The 17433-nt window shown below is 39.2% G+C and overlaps 2 protein-coding genes across 2 annotated transcripts in view; both read left to right on the top strand.

The window, feature by feature from the left end:
- Window positions 1-17433, top strand: part of STX7 (syntaxin 7) — a 60130-nt gene that overhangs the window by 11481 nt on the left and 31216 nt on the right. The window lies entirely within an intron of this gene.
- Window positions 1973-3701, top strand: TAAR2 (trace amine associated receptor 2). The gene is given in 2 exon segments (XM_008637967.2): window positions 1973-2568; window positions 2570-3701. Coding segments are annotated over 2 exon segments (1035 nt in total). The 5' UTR covers window positions 1973-1987; the 3' UTR covers window positions 3024-3701.

Below are 17433 nucleotides of genomic sequence, written 5' to 3'. Positions count from 1 at the left end.
TTCATGCTGCCACTTTAAATCCTAGCTCCATGGGTAATTGAAAATGTTTCTATGAAATGATTGTGCAACAGCCTTTGTAAAACAAATTAATTTCTTAAGAGACTGGATCCACACGTAACTTAGACAACGGGAACTCCACAGCATGCTCCTAGATGTCTCGACTTCTTATTTCCCATAGGTATAGGAAAAGTCAATTTCCTTCAACACTGGGTGCTCATAGCACACGGACTAAAAGCTATCAGTTAGAGAGGGATCGCTGAAAATAGAGTGCATGCCATACCCTTTGGACTTCCTTAGTTACAAGAGGAGAAAACAAATCTTTGAGAAAACTTGAGCTTGTCTTTTGCTACTGTTGTTTTACTGAAAGTAGCCCAGAGAAATAAAAGTACTTAGTAAAAAATAATCCAATAGTTCTCTTCAATCAGTATTTAAGCCCACCATGGAAATAATGAGGCAAAATATGACTTGTGTCTACCTTAAGTCACCAAAAGAGCTCCCCTATACATGAGGGTAAAGGAATTAATACAGCAAACAAAAATAATGGTGTTGGGAACACAGACAGTTGGCTTTCTTTATCTCCTGTTGGTGTAAATCCTTAAATTGCATACATATGTTTAAGTCAAAATCTACTGGGAATTAAATGTAATGTCATAAAAGAAAAATAAATCCCCATCTTTCATTAATCTGAGCCAGATTATTGAGGGGATCTGCCTGTTATCCACATTGCAGTTTTGCAGTACAATAGCAGATCAGAAAAATATCTACTTAAAGAATTTATTTATGGTATTATTAAGAGATGCAGGGAGGATTAGCCTATAAAACTGGCTGCCCATATCTGTTTTTAATCTTTTGATGCACAATTTCTGTATTTTCTTCCTTCCAGGGTGATACCTATTGGAAAAAAAGATCAGTGGTCTGAGCTGCATCCTATGTTCCTTTTAAGTGGTCAAACTTCTGTGGAGAAGAGTATTTCTTTCTGCTTCTAAATTTGCTCTTTGTCCAAAACAAGTTATCAGGAAAAGAGGTGGAAGAAATGGGTCCAGTTCTTCCCAGAAAAAATGAAAGGAATTTTTTGCCCCTTGAAATTATTCACTAGTGTATTCCTTTATAATTACTGCAGCTGGACCACAGTCTATTACAGGAGATAAACCTCAACCTGTCTCCACACCCTTTTAGTCAGTGGGATTATAATGATAGAAAACAAGTGTATATGTAGGGACAGAAAAGAATATTGGTTATCATACCAATTTTACAACTGATTTCCATCAAATGCCTTCATTGCTGGTACTTTGTAGTGCACAGCAGGTGAGTTTAGCAGCATAAATAATTTGGTAAGTGGGTGTTTGGCAACTGATTTTTGACCCTTAAGATGAGCATCTAGGTGAGTAGCTCGTTAACTGAAATCTCAAGAAAGCTGAGGTATACCACCTTGCATAACATTTCTCCTGTGGAAAAAAATCAGTATTCTAAGACACACAGAAATCCTGTGTAGTATTTACAGACCGAAGTCACTTAAGGGGTTTCTTTTTCTATGTATGTTTTTCTTCTATCACTTTAAATTTACTATTATTATGATGCATACAAAATACAAGAACCATATTTTACAAAATTCTCCAGATACAAATTAAAATGTATATTATCATATGGCTTAGTTAATTTAAGAGGTAATTAAGTTTTCAACTTAACTCTTTCAACTTTCAACTGCTTTGTTTTAAGTATTATTTGCAATTAGTTTTATAATAGCTTCCAGTTACTAAATTTCAGGTACCATTTTAGAAGAATAATTAGTTGTAGTTGGTCCCTATTTAAGCCAAGAGAAAATTTTCCTCTGAATTACTGCATTTCATTTAGTAATAAAATTCATGCGCTTGACTTCCCTTATCTTGTATTCTCGTGTTAGGATTTGGAATATTTTGGAAACTTATGAAAATTAAATCTGCTGAATGGAACTGCACTTCCAAAAGAAAAATCTAATAAAGGATTGATTATGATTTCTCCAAATATCTCAAAGGATTTGACTGATTGCTCTGAGTTTGGAATCAGATCCTGTCCTGAGAACTGTAGGTCAGTGGGAGTATGAGGGGTAATGTATCTATTCATAACAGCAGTCTTCATTTTCACCATCTTTGGGAATCTGGCCATAATAATTTCCATTTCATATTTCAAGCAGCTTCATTCTCCAACCAATTTCCTCATCTTATCCATGGCTGTCACAGATTTCCTACTGGGCTTTGCCATTATGCCCTACAGTATGGTGAGGTCTGTAGAGAACTGCTGGGATTTTGGGATTATATTCTGCAGGGTTCATTACAGTTTTGACCCGAGGCTCAGTTTAGCTTCCATTTTGCATCTTTGTTGAATTGGTGTGGATTGGTTTTACGCAATGTGCCACCCTCTGCATGACTCCAGCACCATGACTCCCATGGCCTTAAGGCAAATTGTAGCCGTGTGCTGGCCAGTGCCCGCTGCTTTTGCTTTTGGTGTGGTTTTCTCAGAAGCTCACGCTTCTGGAATTGAGGGTTATGAATTGCTGATTAAATGCTCGGGCTTGTGCCTGATTGTGTTCAACTAACTGGGGGGCTTTTTTGTTTATAGTTGGTTTATTTGCTCCTGCTTGCATTATGATAGGGATTTATGTTAAAATTTTTACAGTCTCCCAAAGGCACACATCAGAGTTGAGCCTGGAACACAGGCTCTCAAAAAATAATAAGAAATATGAGCTTTCTAAGAATAAAGACGGGAAAGCTGTTAAGACTTTGACTATTGTTATGTTGGGTTTCTTAATATGTTGGTTTCTCTAGTTTTTTGCAATCTTAATTGATCCATTTTTAATTTTTTCTACTCCTTTACATCTGTTTGATTCTCTAAACTGGCTTGGGTATCTAAATTCTTTCTGCAATCCATTACTACATGGATTTTTCTATCAGTGGTTTCAGAAAACACTTAAATATATCTTAAGAGGCAAAATATTTAATCCACATTTTCCTACAATAAAAATTTTATCTGAAGATCAGTCACAGTAATAGATTCTACTAGTGAGAGTAGCTCCAGAAATGAAGAAGAAACAGTCAATTACTGAATAGTCATGTTTCCGTATGAGTGCAATATGGATTTTATGAGTCAGTCCTGTAGAATTATCTCATCTAATAATTCTTTAATAAATTAGACTCATATGATCTTTATTTATCACTTGTTTTCACTCTTGATGCCTTGATAGTGTTTCAGAAATGTAAGTCCTTCTAGAATCTCTTAATGCATTAGTTTTTCTTTTTAATTTCAGAAATATTTACATACAGCCCATAAACTCAATATTTCACCTAATCTTGTAGTTATACAGCTAATCTTTCTTAGGGTTCACTCTTAATAACCCTAAACTGAACATATCCCAGGCACACATAGTGAGTATTTGTCACCCTTTTATGAAGGGGGCATTAGCAGATGTATAGTCTCCTGCTGTTCCCAAGCAAATCGAATGGGAGAGTTATTTTGGCTTGAAGTTGATCTTTTCCCCTGAAAACCCTGAATCAGATTTTCACCCTTTATCTTCCATGTGCTTCATACTTGGGAAGGAGTACTCAGGAACCAGAGCATGGCTCACACTCAGCTCCGTGCTTGTCTTTGTTTAGATGTCAGGCTCCAGATGTTATAAAATATGCTTGGTGAGAGCTCACCACACCTTCACACTGAACTGGGACCTCTAATTTAGCTCCTTGCCATGCTGAGCTCCCTCTGAAGTCAGAAGAAAGAGGTACTGTCAACATTCACATCAGTTACACGTTTAAAATAAGCTTAATTGAGTTTCCTTTACTGAATACAGCCATGACAACATTTTTATTGCGAGTTGTACCTCTAACTTACCTTTTTCTCTATGCATACAGTGTATACTCTACTCTTATTAAAGAGTGAGTACCAAAAAGCCATCCATGTTTATCCACTTGTTGGCTTATCACATCTATTCTGCCATGCCATGCCAGTGATGGCTGCTTGTTTTGTTTGCTGAAAACTTTTTAATAGATCTATGATAACACGAACACATGCTATTTAGGATCTGAAGAGTTCCAGTTTCATGCCAACCTTGAAACACTTAAGACAGGAAGGATCTGAAAGGTCACAGACTTGTCTGAAGTGTTATGTAAGGCTCTCACCTTTCCCAATAGAAACATAACCCCCGAGGTCTTTAAGTTGACACAAATACTTTCTTTGTGCACAATTGTCACTAGCTGAACAGCCAGACCAGGGAACAGAGCAGGGCTGGATGTAATAAAGTCTTTAGGCAGCTGGAAGGTGGATAATATGTTGTCCCATACCATTGCTCCATGCATGCCCAAGAGGACCTCTGGATTAAACATGAGGGCTGCTGGAGCCATGCTCAGAGAGAGCAAGAAAACTGAGAAGCAGGTTGTTTGCAGCCAGTGACTCAGCCCTGGAGAGCTCGATCTCCAACACAGCCTAGCCCTGACTTTCAGAGCCTGTGTTGTTGCCTCAGGTTTGCCTAAACTCTTCTTAATCTGTTTTTGCTCCTGCAGTGTGTTCCTGGAGGCCAGCTCTCTGGAGAAGCAGAGGGCAACCTTTGCATAAAACACCTTTCACACAACACTATAGGGGCCAGGGTACCATCTGAGATATCACCAGGAACTTTCTGGTTCCCCTTTTGGAGCTGAGCCATGTGAAATACAGAGTGTTTGGAGGTGATACATAGAGCCTGCAGTGTGTCAGCTATGGCAGGGAGAGGTGAGCTCTCTGCAGCAGAGATGGTATTGCAGCCAGCTGTGCCAGGTATTGTTTGCAAGGAGCTCAACCTGGCTTCTTCAGAGAAATTTACATGCCAATAGATTTGTCTTTGTGTTAAAACTGCTCCATGATGGGTTTTTATTGAAAGTTAACAAATTATATATGGTCCCTGATATCCTCCCAGCAGTGAGATCATGAGTCAAATGATGGATCACTAAAAATTATATATAACACTAATCTCAGACACAACTACAGGTCCTTTTTAAGTGTCTTCATGTTTGCTGCCAGCAGTATTTTCCACTGTAAAACTATTTTGCAGAGTTTAAATCCATTCTGTTAGTTGCACAAGAATGTGCTGCATTAATGTTATGTGTCTAAAGTCTCTAAATACACAGGTATTTCCAAAAGCTCTTCTAAGTATTAAATGTCTAGCCGGTGACAGTGCAATTGGAGACATTTAAGTAATGATTAAATTACTTCATTAACATACAGCATAAATAATTTAGAATCAACCCAATACATTACATCTCCTACAATGACAACTTTTGTCTCAGACAGCACATCTTCAGGGAACAATAGTGACCTGTCTGTGAGGTTTCAGTGTGTCATGTCCTTCTGTGCATTCACTGTGTGCCCTTGGATGTTAAATGAGTATCTACTTAGCTAGTTTTGCTAAACAACTTGTAACCTGTCAGTAGGTCTTTAGTAATTCTTCTGGCCAAGGGCTCTTTCAGATCTGTCAGATCAGTGTAATTTGGCTCCTGAGTGACTCTGTGGCATGCCATGTTGTTCTCCCTGCTGTTAAGCTTGATGGTGCAAAACTTGCTGCTAAAAAATACTCCACTGCTTGGCACAAAACCTAGCACACCAGAATAAAAGGGATTTTTTTTCTGTGAACCACACCCTCTGGTACACTGGAGAACCTGAGTGTTTGTGTTGGTTTTTTTGGTTTTTGTTGGGGTTTTTTGTTGGGGTGGTTGGGGTTTTTTTTCTTGAAACACATACTCATACAGTAATGTATTTTTCCAGACTGCACAGTGGACTGTTTTAGCATTAATTCTGGTCTATATCAAATGTAGATGGTGTTCTTATTCCTCAGGGAAACAGCCAGAAGGGTTAGGATGTCTTGATTCCAGCAAGAGCTGATGTTGCCCTCAGAGGAAGGGCAATTCTGGCTTCAGGAGGAAGTTCAAGCTTCCACATCCAGGCGAGGGCAACAGTCTGAGAGCAGTTCGATGATCCTTTTCCTTTCTGGTACATCCCAGTCTGAACATGCAGAACAGCTAGATGTGGTTAAAATCATCCCAACCAGGAAATCTGCACTCAGCCTCCCTCTTACAACGCCTCAAACAACAACATTCAGAGTTCTCTTCAAAGCCAGTGATTTTTATTCAAAACAGTGCTATATTTTTATTCTCAAATGATTTGCAGCTCAGGAACTTGTAGGTATATCTGCAGTGCCTGCTTGTGGTCAGAAGAGTTAAATTCTATTCTTTTCTTTTAATCTTTTTTTGTCACAGCCTAAATATTGAGGAAGGATTTCCTACCCTCTTGTGGAATCCACAGGCAAAAGCAGCTTTAACAAAAAGGGTCAGCAACACCTTGTAACAAAACAAGGGTAAAAAAAAAAAAGGTTATATCCTTGGGTTGCAAAAACATCATCTGAAAACTGAGAAATAGATTGGTTTACTTTTGCAAGCTCTGTGTTTATTTTTATTTTACAAGCTCCAAAATTAATTATACAATATTTAAATTAAAAATTTTGGTTTACAGGCATTAATTTTTCTACTCAAAACTAAAATATGCCAAAGAAGTCAGAAAAGTTCAGGTGAATCAGTACTTAATAGCATCCATTTTTCAGTTACAATGTTTTTTAACAAAAAACCCTACAACATTTTAATCAGCTTTAGTGAAAATTAAGCAAATGAAAGTAACTGCTCCAAGAAGTTCCTGACAAATCCATATATAGCTATAAAAGTAATATATTACAGTAATTTATTTATTCTTCTGTTTACATAGCCTAATCAAATTATCTTCCTTCTGGATCAGTTGCGTGTCAGCCTTCATGGCTGCAGCAGCAACAGAGCATTTATGAGATTTTGCAGGGAACACTGACATAAAAAAAGATGTGCAGTTTCTCAAAAGACAGCCATGAATCTTTTTATCTGTACGTAAACCAAGAACATTCCAGTTTTCCCTGTAAGAAAGGAGGAATGTTTTCACTTTTATTTCTAATTACTCATTTCTACCAAAATGAAGGATGGAGAAAAAAGAGGAGTCCAAGCTGCTTTGGGTTTTATTTAATAAGAGAAAGGATAGTTAAACACACACAAAAAAGCAATCTGTTAGTGCTTTGAGGTGCAGACTAGACCAAGATGGAGAAGAAGAGAAAGGGAGCCTTTTGAAGCACGAGAGGAAATAAAAACAGGCAAATAGGGTTTTTTACTCTGATTTAGCACAGCTTTCTCTTGCTCTGTGCCAGCATGCAGAGGCTGTCACTGCAGTAGGTTGCAGGTGACACCAGTTGGGAGGGAGGCAGCTGGCCTCAGCCACCAGCCCCCATCAGGACTGCCCTCCATCCCGCACTTGGGATACTACCCCCAGACACTTTAGTTTCAGAGCCTGTGCATGACTGAAGTGTACTGACACTGCAGGTACCCAACACCAGCAGAGCCAAGAGCCAGGTTTTGTCCCCTCATCCTTCAGATCAGATGTTGATTGACAGAACTGTCACAGCACGTGTGACTGTCATATTTGTCTGTAGACCTGATGTAACACTGTAATCATGATGGTTTAAAAGATCTTCTGAAGGCATAGAGATATGTTCTAAATAAATCAGGAGAGGCAAGATTTGACTCAAAGAAGGGATAGTGTACTAATGGACCTATTTTTCCCAAGAAAACTTTCCCCAACAGATCTTTTTCTTCAATGTGTAAGTAATTGTTTTATCTGGTTTTCTTCCCAAGGACTGATTGTGTTGCAGTACTTTGTTGAATATCGCAAGCTGCCAAATCATTACTTCATCCAGCCTCTGGACCTCACACCTGGTGTAGTATTGGTCTGACTTTGTTAAGATTTCAGGGCCCAGAAATGCAAAGCATGGGTTTAGTCCCTGTGCTGTGTGCACGTAGAGGTGGGGAACCATCCTGTCCAAAATGGTGGGAAATATGTCTGTGGGTGCTTCCATCTATCATCTCCAGAAATCCACTCTCCCACCAAGTTTCTGGCCTGCTCCATTGTCAAAACTGACATTTCCTCAGTGTTATGCTATGGCCCACAGCACAGCCGGCTCCATAAAATCCAGCTGGTACCTTGGGGCTTCCTCCTGCAAACCCTGCACATCTTGTGATGCAGTTGTGTGTAGCACCTCACCTTCCTGCTGGATTTCTCTCTCTTGACTGTAATTATACCATCTTTCACCCATTGCATTAGATCACCAAAACTGACGTCCCTATGAAAGAATTTTCTTAGCCTGTCAATTTTATTCTTGCTCACCTTTAGCTTGGTTTTCTCAGGGTTAAACACTAACTGGTTTGGCTTTTTTGCTGTTGTTGTTGGTTTGTTGGTTGGTTTTGTTGTTGTTCTTGACTGCCTTTCTCCAATAGCTGATATTTTTATTAACTCCTCAGCACCTAAGGACTTGTGCAATGCCACCTTCTGGACGGGTTATTTCAGTTCTGCCTGCAGGTCTATAATTTATGCTTTATCATTTGATTAAAAAAAACTTTGAAAATAGTCATTGCAGTTGCAATACTCAGACTGCTATTTTCTGTGTACTTTACTGCCTTCCTGTTGTATTCATTATAAATTAATTAGCAACTTCTGGAATTACTTTCAGAAAACTTTGCAAATACTTATATAGGTTCTTCTAAGTTTTCAGTATTTGCATTTATACAAATATTTGCCACATACAGTAACAGGTAACCTATGAGTGGACTTAGATACAGCAAGATAATAACCTAAGAAGTGTCTTGCCAGATTCCAGGAAATGACCCAGCACACTGAAACATGTACAGGATATATTATCCAGATTCTTTGCTGTGCGTACAGAGTCACAAGTTACATGGCCAAGACACTGAAGAACCATTGTATCCATGAGTCAGTGGAAACACTCATGCTTAAGTCATATGAGGTAGTTATTTAGTTATCATTGCCTGAAAATTAGCACCCTAGTCACACCAATCTTTCCAAACAAACTAGGGGAGGAGAATGGAGCCAAAACTTTTTCCAATTGAAAATACTCCATCATCTTTACCGACTCACAGGACTGCAGACATGGTAAACCTACCTCAGTCTGCTTTTATAAATGTAACTTTTCATTCTGTAGCTGAAAAATATTTTAAATGTGGGTTGATTTATGGTATGATGGTCTACTTTCTGAAAAACTGCCTGCCTCTCCATGTGCTGCACTGTGCTGCTTCTGCAAATGTTATCATTAGGAAGGTAGGTACATTCCCTCAGAGGAATTAAAGGTTAGATTTTCAAAAAGGGAGTAAATGAAATATAAATAAAAACCCTATCATACTTGTCAAATGTTGCATGGGCAAAGCTTCAGCTCTGTCTTCCCAGTGGTTACTGCACTGTGCCCCTTTCCCACTGAAAAGATGCCAAAGTGACGGCTGGGTGCTGCCATGCAGCTCCTCTAGCGTGTGAGAAGAGAAGGAAGATGACCCTGTTCGGTGACGTAGGACATTCTGGTGCATCTGGCTTTTCTGATATTGTGGGCTGATCATTTTTTATCAGCCCATAAGAATAGTGATAGTGATTTTTATTTCTCATTGTGACAATTTAGCAGAAATCAACATCTCATTCAAGCAATGCCACCAGCAGTGCAGCATGGTCCACTCAGGGAGGAAGAAGATACGTTTCTACAGAGTTTGAAAATTATGTTTAAAGTCTGTGGAGCAGCACTGGACCAGAACATCACCTCTAATCTCGCAGACTCACAATCAGACAAGCAAGGAAGGAATTGCAGGCAATTATATTGGCCATTTCTGCTTCCTTTGATGGAAATTGCAGGGAGTGAGTGATATCTGCACAGCCTGGGACCAGTGGTCTGGCTGCAGGTCAGGGCTGTGCAGGTGCCTGGAACCAGCAGAATATGGGTGGTGGGGAGGTCTGCTTCAACCTGCCTTGCTCTCTCCTGCCCCTTTCCCAGGCCAGTTCAGCTACCTCTGCCCTTTTTCTACCACTAAAACACTGCTCAGTGTAAAAAGGCAACTTTGCATGGGCCATGTCCAGGTAGCTATGTTTTGGTATATGGTGCTTTCCACAGGCTGGACTACTTGATGGCTTGTATTTATTTTGTTCTGCCGGTGCTGTGAAGCACACCACCTTACCTTCCCCTCTCCCTTCCTTTTCTGTCAGCTCAAAATATCCTTTTGTTCTGAAATGTGAATTAACAAGTCCTATTAACACCTTGCTTATTTTGGTTTGATTATTCCCAGTTTACTTATGTTTTGCTCACTGCAAACAACAGCAAAGGAAATTGGGAACTCTGGAGAAGGGCTGTATCGGTTGTACCTGCAGAACTCTTGTGGAGTTTTGGGATTACTTTTAACACCTGCTATTAATTAATTCTTCTGCAGGGAACTATTGAACCAGAGGCTGTCACGTTCAACTATTCAACTCTTTTCTATGTGTATTTTGGCATTTTCTGTCAATATTTTGCAATTCGTGTACTTCATCACTAACCACTAAAAACTGCACTTTGGGGCCACAATCAGAAAAAAAGTCTGGACAGAAAAAAATTATGAAATAGAATGTTTTGAATATGATGAACTATTGGGATTTTTCACTTTATTATGGGATTAATACCTGCAAATTTGTCATAAATTAAAAAAGAGACAATGGATAACAAGATCAATAAATTGAAAGAAAGAACACTTCTTTTGTATCAAGACAACCCTAGAGTGAAGTAAATATAAGAGTTCTTAATTTCAAAGATAAGAGACAAAATATCTGAATTTATTCTTTTTATCGACTTTCTGAACTAAATTATTCTGGTTTTAGTCCTCTAGTTTCTCAGCTGACTAATTTGGACAAAGATGCTACAGATGGGGAAGGCAGTGATTTCTTTTCTCTCCATATTCACCTTTAAATATGGTTTAAGTTTCTACAGTTCGCTTACCGAGGTGCTGCTTCTGAAGCTGATCATACAGGTGTGTCCTACATGAGTACTTAAATGGATAGAACACAGACCAATGTAACTAAAAGCAGGAAAACATAAAAGAAAAAGTTACATAAAAATAGGATGCAGCAGGTGGAGGAATTTGTTGCGAGTGCTTTAGACCAGAATTTTCCAGTTACAAAGCTTAAGGTTAAATCTTGCCATTTGTGCAAGAAGTATGAAGAGAAATTACACAGCACACCCTATGGAGACCCCCTGTCTTGGAGGAGGAGTGTGCTACACATAGCAGGATTTTAAATGGAACTGAGAGAGTGTTTACTCTACAAACATTCCCACCACTCTGCATTAATGATAAAATACTCAACTAACTACTTCAGAGGTGCTCACTGCTTAGGGAGAGAAAAAGCCAGCACTATGGGCTATAGGGCTGTAATACACATGACAGAAGATTTGAGATATGAGTGTTCTAGCTCCGTTTAGGTAATTTTAATAAGCCCATAGCCTTCTCAAAATATTATATTCTGTTTAAAGATCCCAAATCAGCTCTTTTGGTAGCTGTGAGGAAAAATATTCACAGCAAAGGGGCACAGATGATGGCCCTTTTAGAAAATCAATAATCCTCTGAAATTGTCTTGTTCTATTTTAAGGAACTCAGATTCAGAGGTTACTTAGAGATATTTAGATCTTAGATGTTATGTGCAGCAGTTTCAATAAAAAAAGACATTGGCTATGCATGACTTCACTGCAGATTGAGCCATATCAGATAACACACCCTGTTTTTGGGGGTTTTCCTGTGGATTGCGGGGCTGCATAGCACACTCAACAAAAGTTCAGTTTAAGACAGCAATTTTTTCTGAAGAAGGAAGGGTAAAGAGAAGGAACAGTATGATGGGCATTTTTAAATTTTGTGATAGAATTCTTAACTTTGTAAGTTAATATGTGTTAAAAAGCTCTTCTTGCTCCAAAGTAGAAAGACGTAAATTGTCATTATTTGAGCCTTCTCTTAATCATGAACTGGTCTCTTTTTCCATGGCCAGATAAGAAGAGAGGGGAAAAAATACTAACACTAGAAGAAAAACAGCTATAGGAAGCATGCAGCTAACAGTAAGAGACATACAGATGCCTGACAACTTGTTGAAAAGTGGTCAGTTTTTCACTACATGCAGCAGGCAATTGAATCAGGCTCTACATGTGTAAGAATAAGAAAAAGGAATGGCACAGTAGATATTCTGTAGGACACCAGTGCAATACAGTGATTGTTGTAGCTGCTACATGTTTTAATATATGCAATAAGAAAAATGGTAAAACTCTCTTTTTTTTTTCTTTTTTTTTTGAATGGCAAGAACAGTTTCCTTTCCTAGTACAATTTAGTTACATTGAGATGATGTAATATGTTCTCACATTTGTTTATTTCAAGTCCTTTTTGGTTTTGTCCATAAGGTTACGACAATGGTGAGAGAGAAAATATGGGTATTCAAAATATTTGAAACTAAAGAAAATATCTGGAGGAAGGAGACAAGAAAGAACGCTTATGTGATATTTTGGGAGATTTCCTGAATAGAGAATGATCATAAAATTTTGGTGGTTTTAAACTGCAACATATAGGAAGCCTTGTGCTTGGAGTTGCAATGTAATTTAATCTTGCTTCATTCTCCCAGTGTCTGATGTCTCCCCAGTTTGCTAAATTAATATACATTGTTTCTTGGAACAGAAGCCAAAGCTGCTTCTACTGTTCCTCTGTCTATTCATGCTGTAGCAGAAGGTAAAAACCTGCCCCCTCTGCACATATTTGCAGATTTTCTATAATAAGGTTACCAAACCCACAGGATCAGGCTAAAGAGTGAAGGGCAGAATAGGATTCTTATAAAAGTTCTGGTGCCAAATTATCACAGAAAGACATAGGAAAGCTGTGGAAGACCTAGACCATTAGCTGAGTTTTGAGATTAAGACTCTTAAATTTATAGGTAGGTGTTTATAATTCTGGTAAGTGTCTAAGTCCTGATTACAGCTACAGTTGGAATGGCTGTTTAAGTTCAGGGTGTAGTGGTCAGTGACTATGCAGAAGGTATGAATCATTTGCCAAATGCCACCTAAGATGTCATTAGGAACCTGAGATGCCTACACTGGTGCATCCTGCACCAGTGAAGCAGTAGCTGGGAGCCTGATGGGACACATCTGGACATCTAAAATGGCACTAGATGCTTATCTGTGGGTCATCAGACTTAATCGAGGCACTAACAGAAGTTTTGACATTTAGCTGTGTAGAAATCTGCAAGCCTCAAATTGAGTCCTGTCCTAGAGGCAACTTAACAACATCTTACATTGACACCTTTTACTCTGAACTCACTGCAGCCAAGGTTTTAGAGAAAGGGAACGTCCACCAAGTTGCTGGTTGGTTTTTGAGATATTTTCTACCAGTTCTCAATGGATTACAGAGGGTATATGCCATGAATGCATTCAATTAGTCACTTTGTCTTTTTTTTTTTTTTTTTTTTTTTTTTTTGAGTCCTGTTGAATAACCTGTCTTTATAGGTTTCTTCTGTGGATGAGCTTTAGCCCCTCAGTGGGTGACCACCATCTGTGCTGCCATGTAAGGACTGTGCCATAACATCTTGTGATTGTTGCTAGATCTCCTTTTTGGCTAAGCTGCAGGCTGGAGTGATGGAGAAAGGGAAAAGCAGAACTCAGAGTAATGATGTGTACAATAGCAATGGTAAAGCAGACAAGCAAGGAGGAAATGCTGCTAAAATTCTGGGAGTAGCCAAGATCACTTTCCCAATTTTCTGGCACTACATTTTGGAAATATCATGAAACAACCTTTTCCTCATCTTTATAACTCTGCCCTGTGCCTCCTTACATTTGATGTCTGCTTGGTTTACCTAGCCAAAATCTGTCAGGATCCCTTTGTGTGAGTTTCTTCTTCTATTTTGCATAGTTCCAGAAAGAGATTAAGTTAATTATGAATTGAAAATGAAGAGGAGGACAAAGATGATGATGAGATGAAGATGATGATGAGCTGTAAAATAATGAATATTGATTGCTCAACAATGACCTCATTTTCCAAATAAAGACCTACTGGATTCTATCAGAGCTAGCTGCTGAACTTACAGTGATGCCATGATGTCAACAATCCATAGATTCTTTTATTTTTGTTATTTTTTCTTCTGTAGGTTTGTATTTCTATATCTGAACAAAGTAATGCTGTTTCATTTTATGCCTTTTATAAATGTGTGTTATTTCAAAACGGTCTGTCTGAAGCTACAGGAATTATGTATTTTCAGGTACTACTTAATTAAACCTTGGGCTTTGAAAAAATAATGCCAGCTCATTTCACTACTGCAGATGAAAGTATAACATGTCTTTGAAAATTAAACCGAAAGGCAAAGAAAGATTTGAAAATAAGTTGCTAGTGAGTTTTTTCCTTTTTTGTAGGAAACATTATCAATATTGAGAATAGAATTCTCTGTTTATTTAAAACATATGATACTTTGCTAATTACTCTTGCTGCAGAGCAAGTACCAGCCTAAATAACATGCAAACAGTCAATGCTTTTCTTTTTTTTTAAATAAATAGGTTTTACTGGTCATTCTGCAGAATAATTAACCCATAAATTTGTTCAAGCTGGAAATCATCATCCATCATAATTATGTACAGCACTGGGTATAATAGGAACCTAATCTCATTTCAGGTTCTGGAGCGGATATTTTTATTACATTAGCAAACAGAGATGACAGCTATAGTAACAGGAATTCTTGCTGATGGTGGAATGCATCAGTAATAACTGTCTGGGAAGCTCTGCCAGACTCTTTGCCAAATACTGGCAACATTACTCTTCCTATGTAAAGCTAAATGTGCGCAAGTGAGGTTGTGATAGCAGAGAATGAAATTGGCCCATAGGGTAAATTACACACCACTTACACACTGCTCATGCCTTGAAAAGAGGACACTCATCAGGAATATGAGGCCACTGTTGGGCTGCTCCCCTTCATTTCATCATACACTGTGCAGGCCCAGGGAGCTGCACAGAAATGAGTGACTCGTTTCTGCGTCACTGGGGCCCTGGAGCTTGTGCCACCCATGCTGCTGGGCCTGTGTGTTTGCTGGTTAGGGGCCAGGGCAGGAGCAGGAGCTGGGAGGCAGAAATACAGTCAGGAAAGTGGGTCCTGATGTGGATACTGGGCTAGGAGGAAGGTGTGCTTTTTCAAAATTGCACTATGCTGGTGTGGCTTAACTTCCATCTCTTTCAGACATTTTACACCACACTGGGCCTGGATCCTCAAACAGGACATGGTTGAAGTGACATCCCTTTCATTTCAGTTTTACACACATGACAAGAATATAAATGACAAATACTCTGACCTTCAACCAGTAAATATCCAGAGCATCCTCCATGGTATGCAGTGACTGTGCATAGCAGGGGCTCAACCATTTCCCCTTTTCTTCACCCAGAGCTTTCCCCATTTAATTCAGTCATTTGAAATCTGATCATGCTCAACAAGAAACAGCAAAGGTAGGTGAATGATGATTCTGAACTCAATCCCCAGGTAATGCTGGTGTGAGAGCTCTGGAGAGGAGCCAGTGAAACGCATTTAGGGACACAAATGCATAGCATCATTCCATCAGCATCTCTGATGAGAACACTTAGAGATGGCTTATTTACAACTCCTGTCCATGCACCATTGCTAGTAGAGGAAACTGCAGGAATCTTGCTGTTTTATTTAAAAGGGTGAAACAGTGCATGTTCTCCCACTCAATGGCTTATCTATAGGAGTTAACAAAAATATTCTGAGGGTGTACCATGCTCTTAGCAGTTCTGATCAATAAATATGATCATAGTCTAGTAACTGTACCTTCATAATTATTTTATGATTCTATTAAAAAGGCTATGTAAGCATTTTTATAGAACAGACACTTCAATGAAAAGCTTATTTTATAATCCATTTTTCACTCTTAGGCTGTAACATCATTCTTCAACTGGTTACTTTAAATAATCCTATCACAAGGACTTTTAGATATTTAACAATAAAAGGTGCATGCTTCTGGTAAGTGAGCTAACAGCAGGTGAGGACCAGGATTTTCTTCATAAAGCACACAGCTTCATTAGGAAAGCATTTTGATACCTTGTTTTCATAAAATGAGAATGCACATTGATCAGTTATGATTGTGTCTTACCTCTAAGCCTAAAGGAAAAGTACCCAAGTGGTGATCTGCAGGAAAAGTTTTCTCATTGATGAATGGTCACTTTTTTAATGGGAAATACACTTTGGAAATTACATAGCAGGCGATGTACTGTTTTCTGGAGGAAAACTGACAATGATCTCAGCTAAAGTTTTATAAAGCAGGAGTGACTGGGTCAGTCAATGGAGTTTACATGACAAACAGAGATAATCAAGGCGGGGCCTTCATTTGGAAGGGATTTGCATTATACTCTTATTAGTGCACCATCTAGTGGGATCGTGGGGGAAACACCTGCACATGTAGCAATGCTAAAATAAATCACTAATAAAAATAGCCTTTTAAAAATAGATTGACTATGTATTCAGCATTCCTGCAGCAAAAAGGCATATCAGAATGGCTTTTTTCCTTAGTAACTTTAATTAATGAAAGTGAGAAAATGACATTTCCAACCATCAATTAACATAAGAACTCCATGTAGGTGTATAAGTCTTGGAGTCTATGTTGTCTCTCCTTTCAGCGTGCTTTGAGACCCAGGAAGAACCACCCATGTAAAGTAAAGAGTAGTCTTGCCTATTTCAGGCCTTTAACTTTGCTCCATTCTGTTTGCAGTTTATTAGACTTCTCTATTATTATTGGGTTAGGATGCCTAGTAAGTTTTTCACTGTTTTAGCTGTTTCTAAATCTTAGCAACGACCAAGGTCTATGACGAAGCAGAATTAGACTTGCACTTCCCAATTTCTGCAGCTCTTCCTCAGGCGAGCCTGGGCTATGTGGAGGAGGTGGCATTCCCAGCAATCGGGTGCTGCGGGCTGTTTGCTCTGTGGTATTTAATGCGCATGGGGGTATTCTGCAGATATATGAAGCGGCTCAGCCCCGGGGCTCTGGGGAGCATTTGGCCCTGTCATTGTCCCTTTGAAGAAGCAAGGAGGACGCAGAAATGACCCAAATGCCGTGCAGGCAGCCTGGAGGCTCACCTGTCACTTCCCAGGGAGCTGGGCCAGGATGAGCCCCGCTGCCGCGGGCACCCCATCCTCCTTGTCCCCCGAGCCCGGTACCGGCAGCGGTGAGAACGCATCCTTCATTTCTCGTGCTCCTGGCATCGCTTGGCCCCTCTCCCAGCTGTATATTGTGTATCTCTGCATGTAAAGGCACCTTTGAAGAGATCTACAGTTTCCCACTCATTTTCTTTGACTTGTCCATTCCCATTTAGAGAAGAACTGACCCAAGCTGAAGGCAAGGCTGGCAAAGCAGGCTATCAGCATAGTAACGTCGTATTTTTCACTGTAATATTGTATCCTTGCCCATGTTTTCCCCTTGCTGGCGGATGCAACAGCATCTTTTCCCTAAATGACACTCTCCCCACCCTTCACCCCCACTTTTTCCATTCGCACACG

The sequence above is a fragment of the Corvus brachyrhynchos genome, unplaced genomic scaffold (genome assembly GCF_000691975.1).
Source record: "Corvus brachyrhynchos isolate BGI_N302 unplaced genomic scaffold, ASM69197v1 scaffold14, whole genome shotgun sequence".
NCBI lineage: Eukaryota > Metazoa > Chordata > Aves > Passeriformes > Corvidae > Corvus > Corvus brachyrhynchos.
The sequence above is the reverse complement of the archived record's forward strand: the minus strand, read 5'-3'. Positions and strand labels throughout refer to the sequence as shown.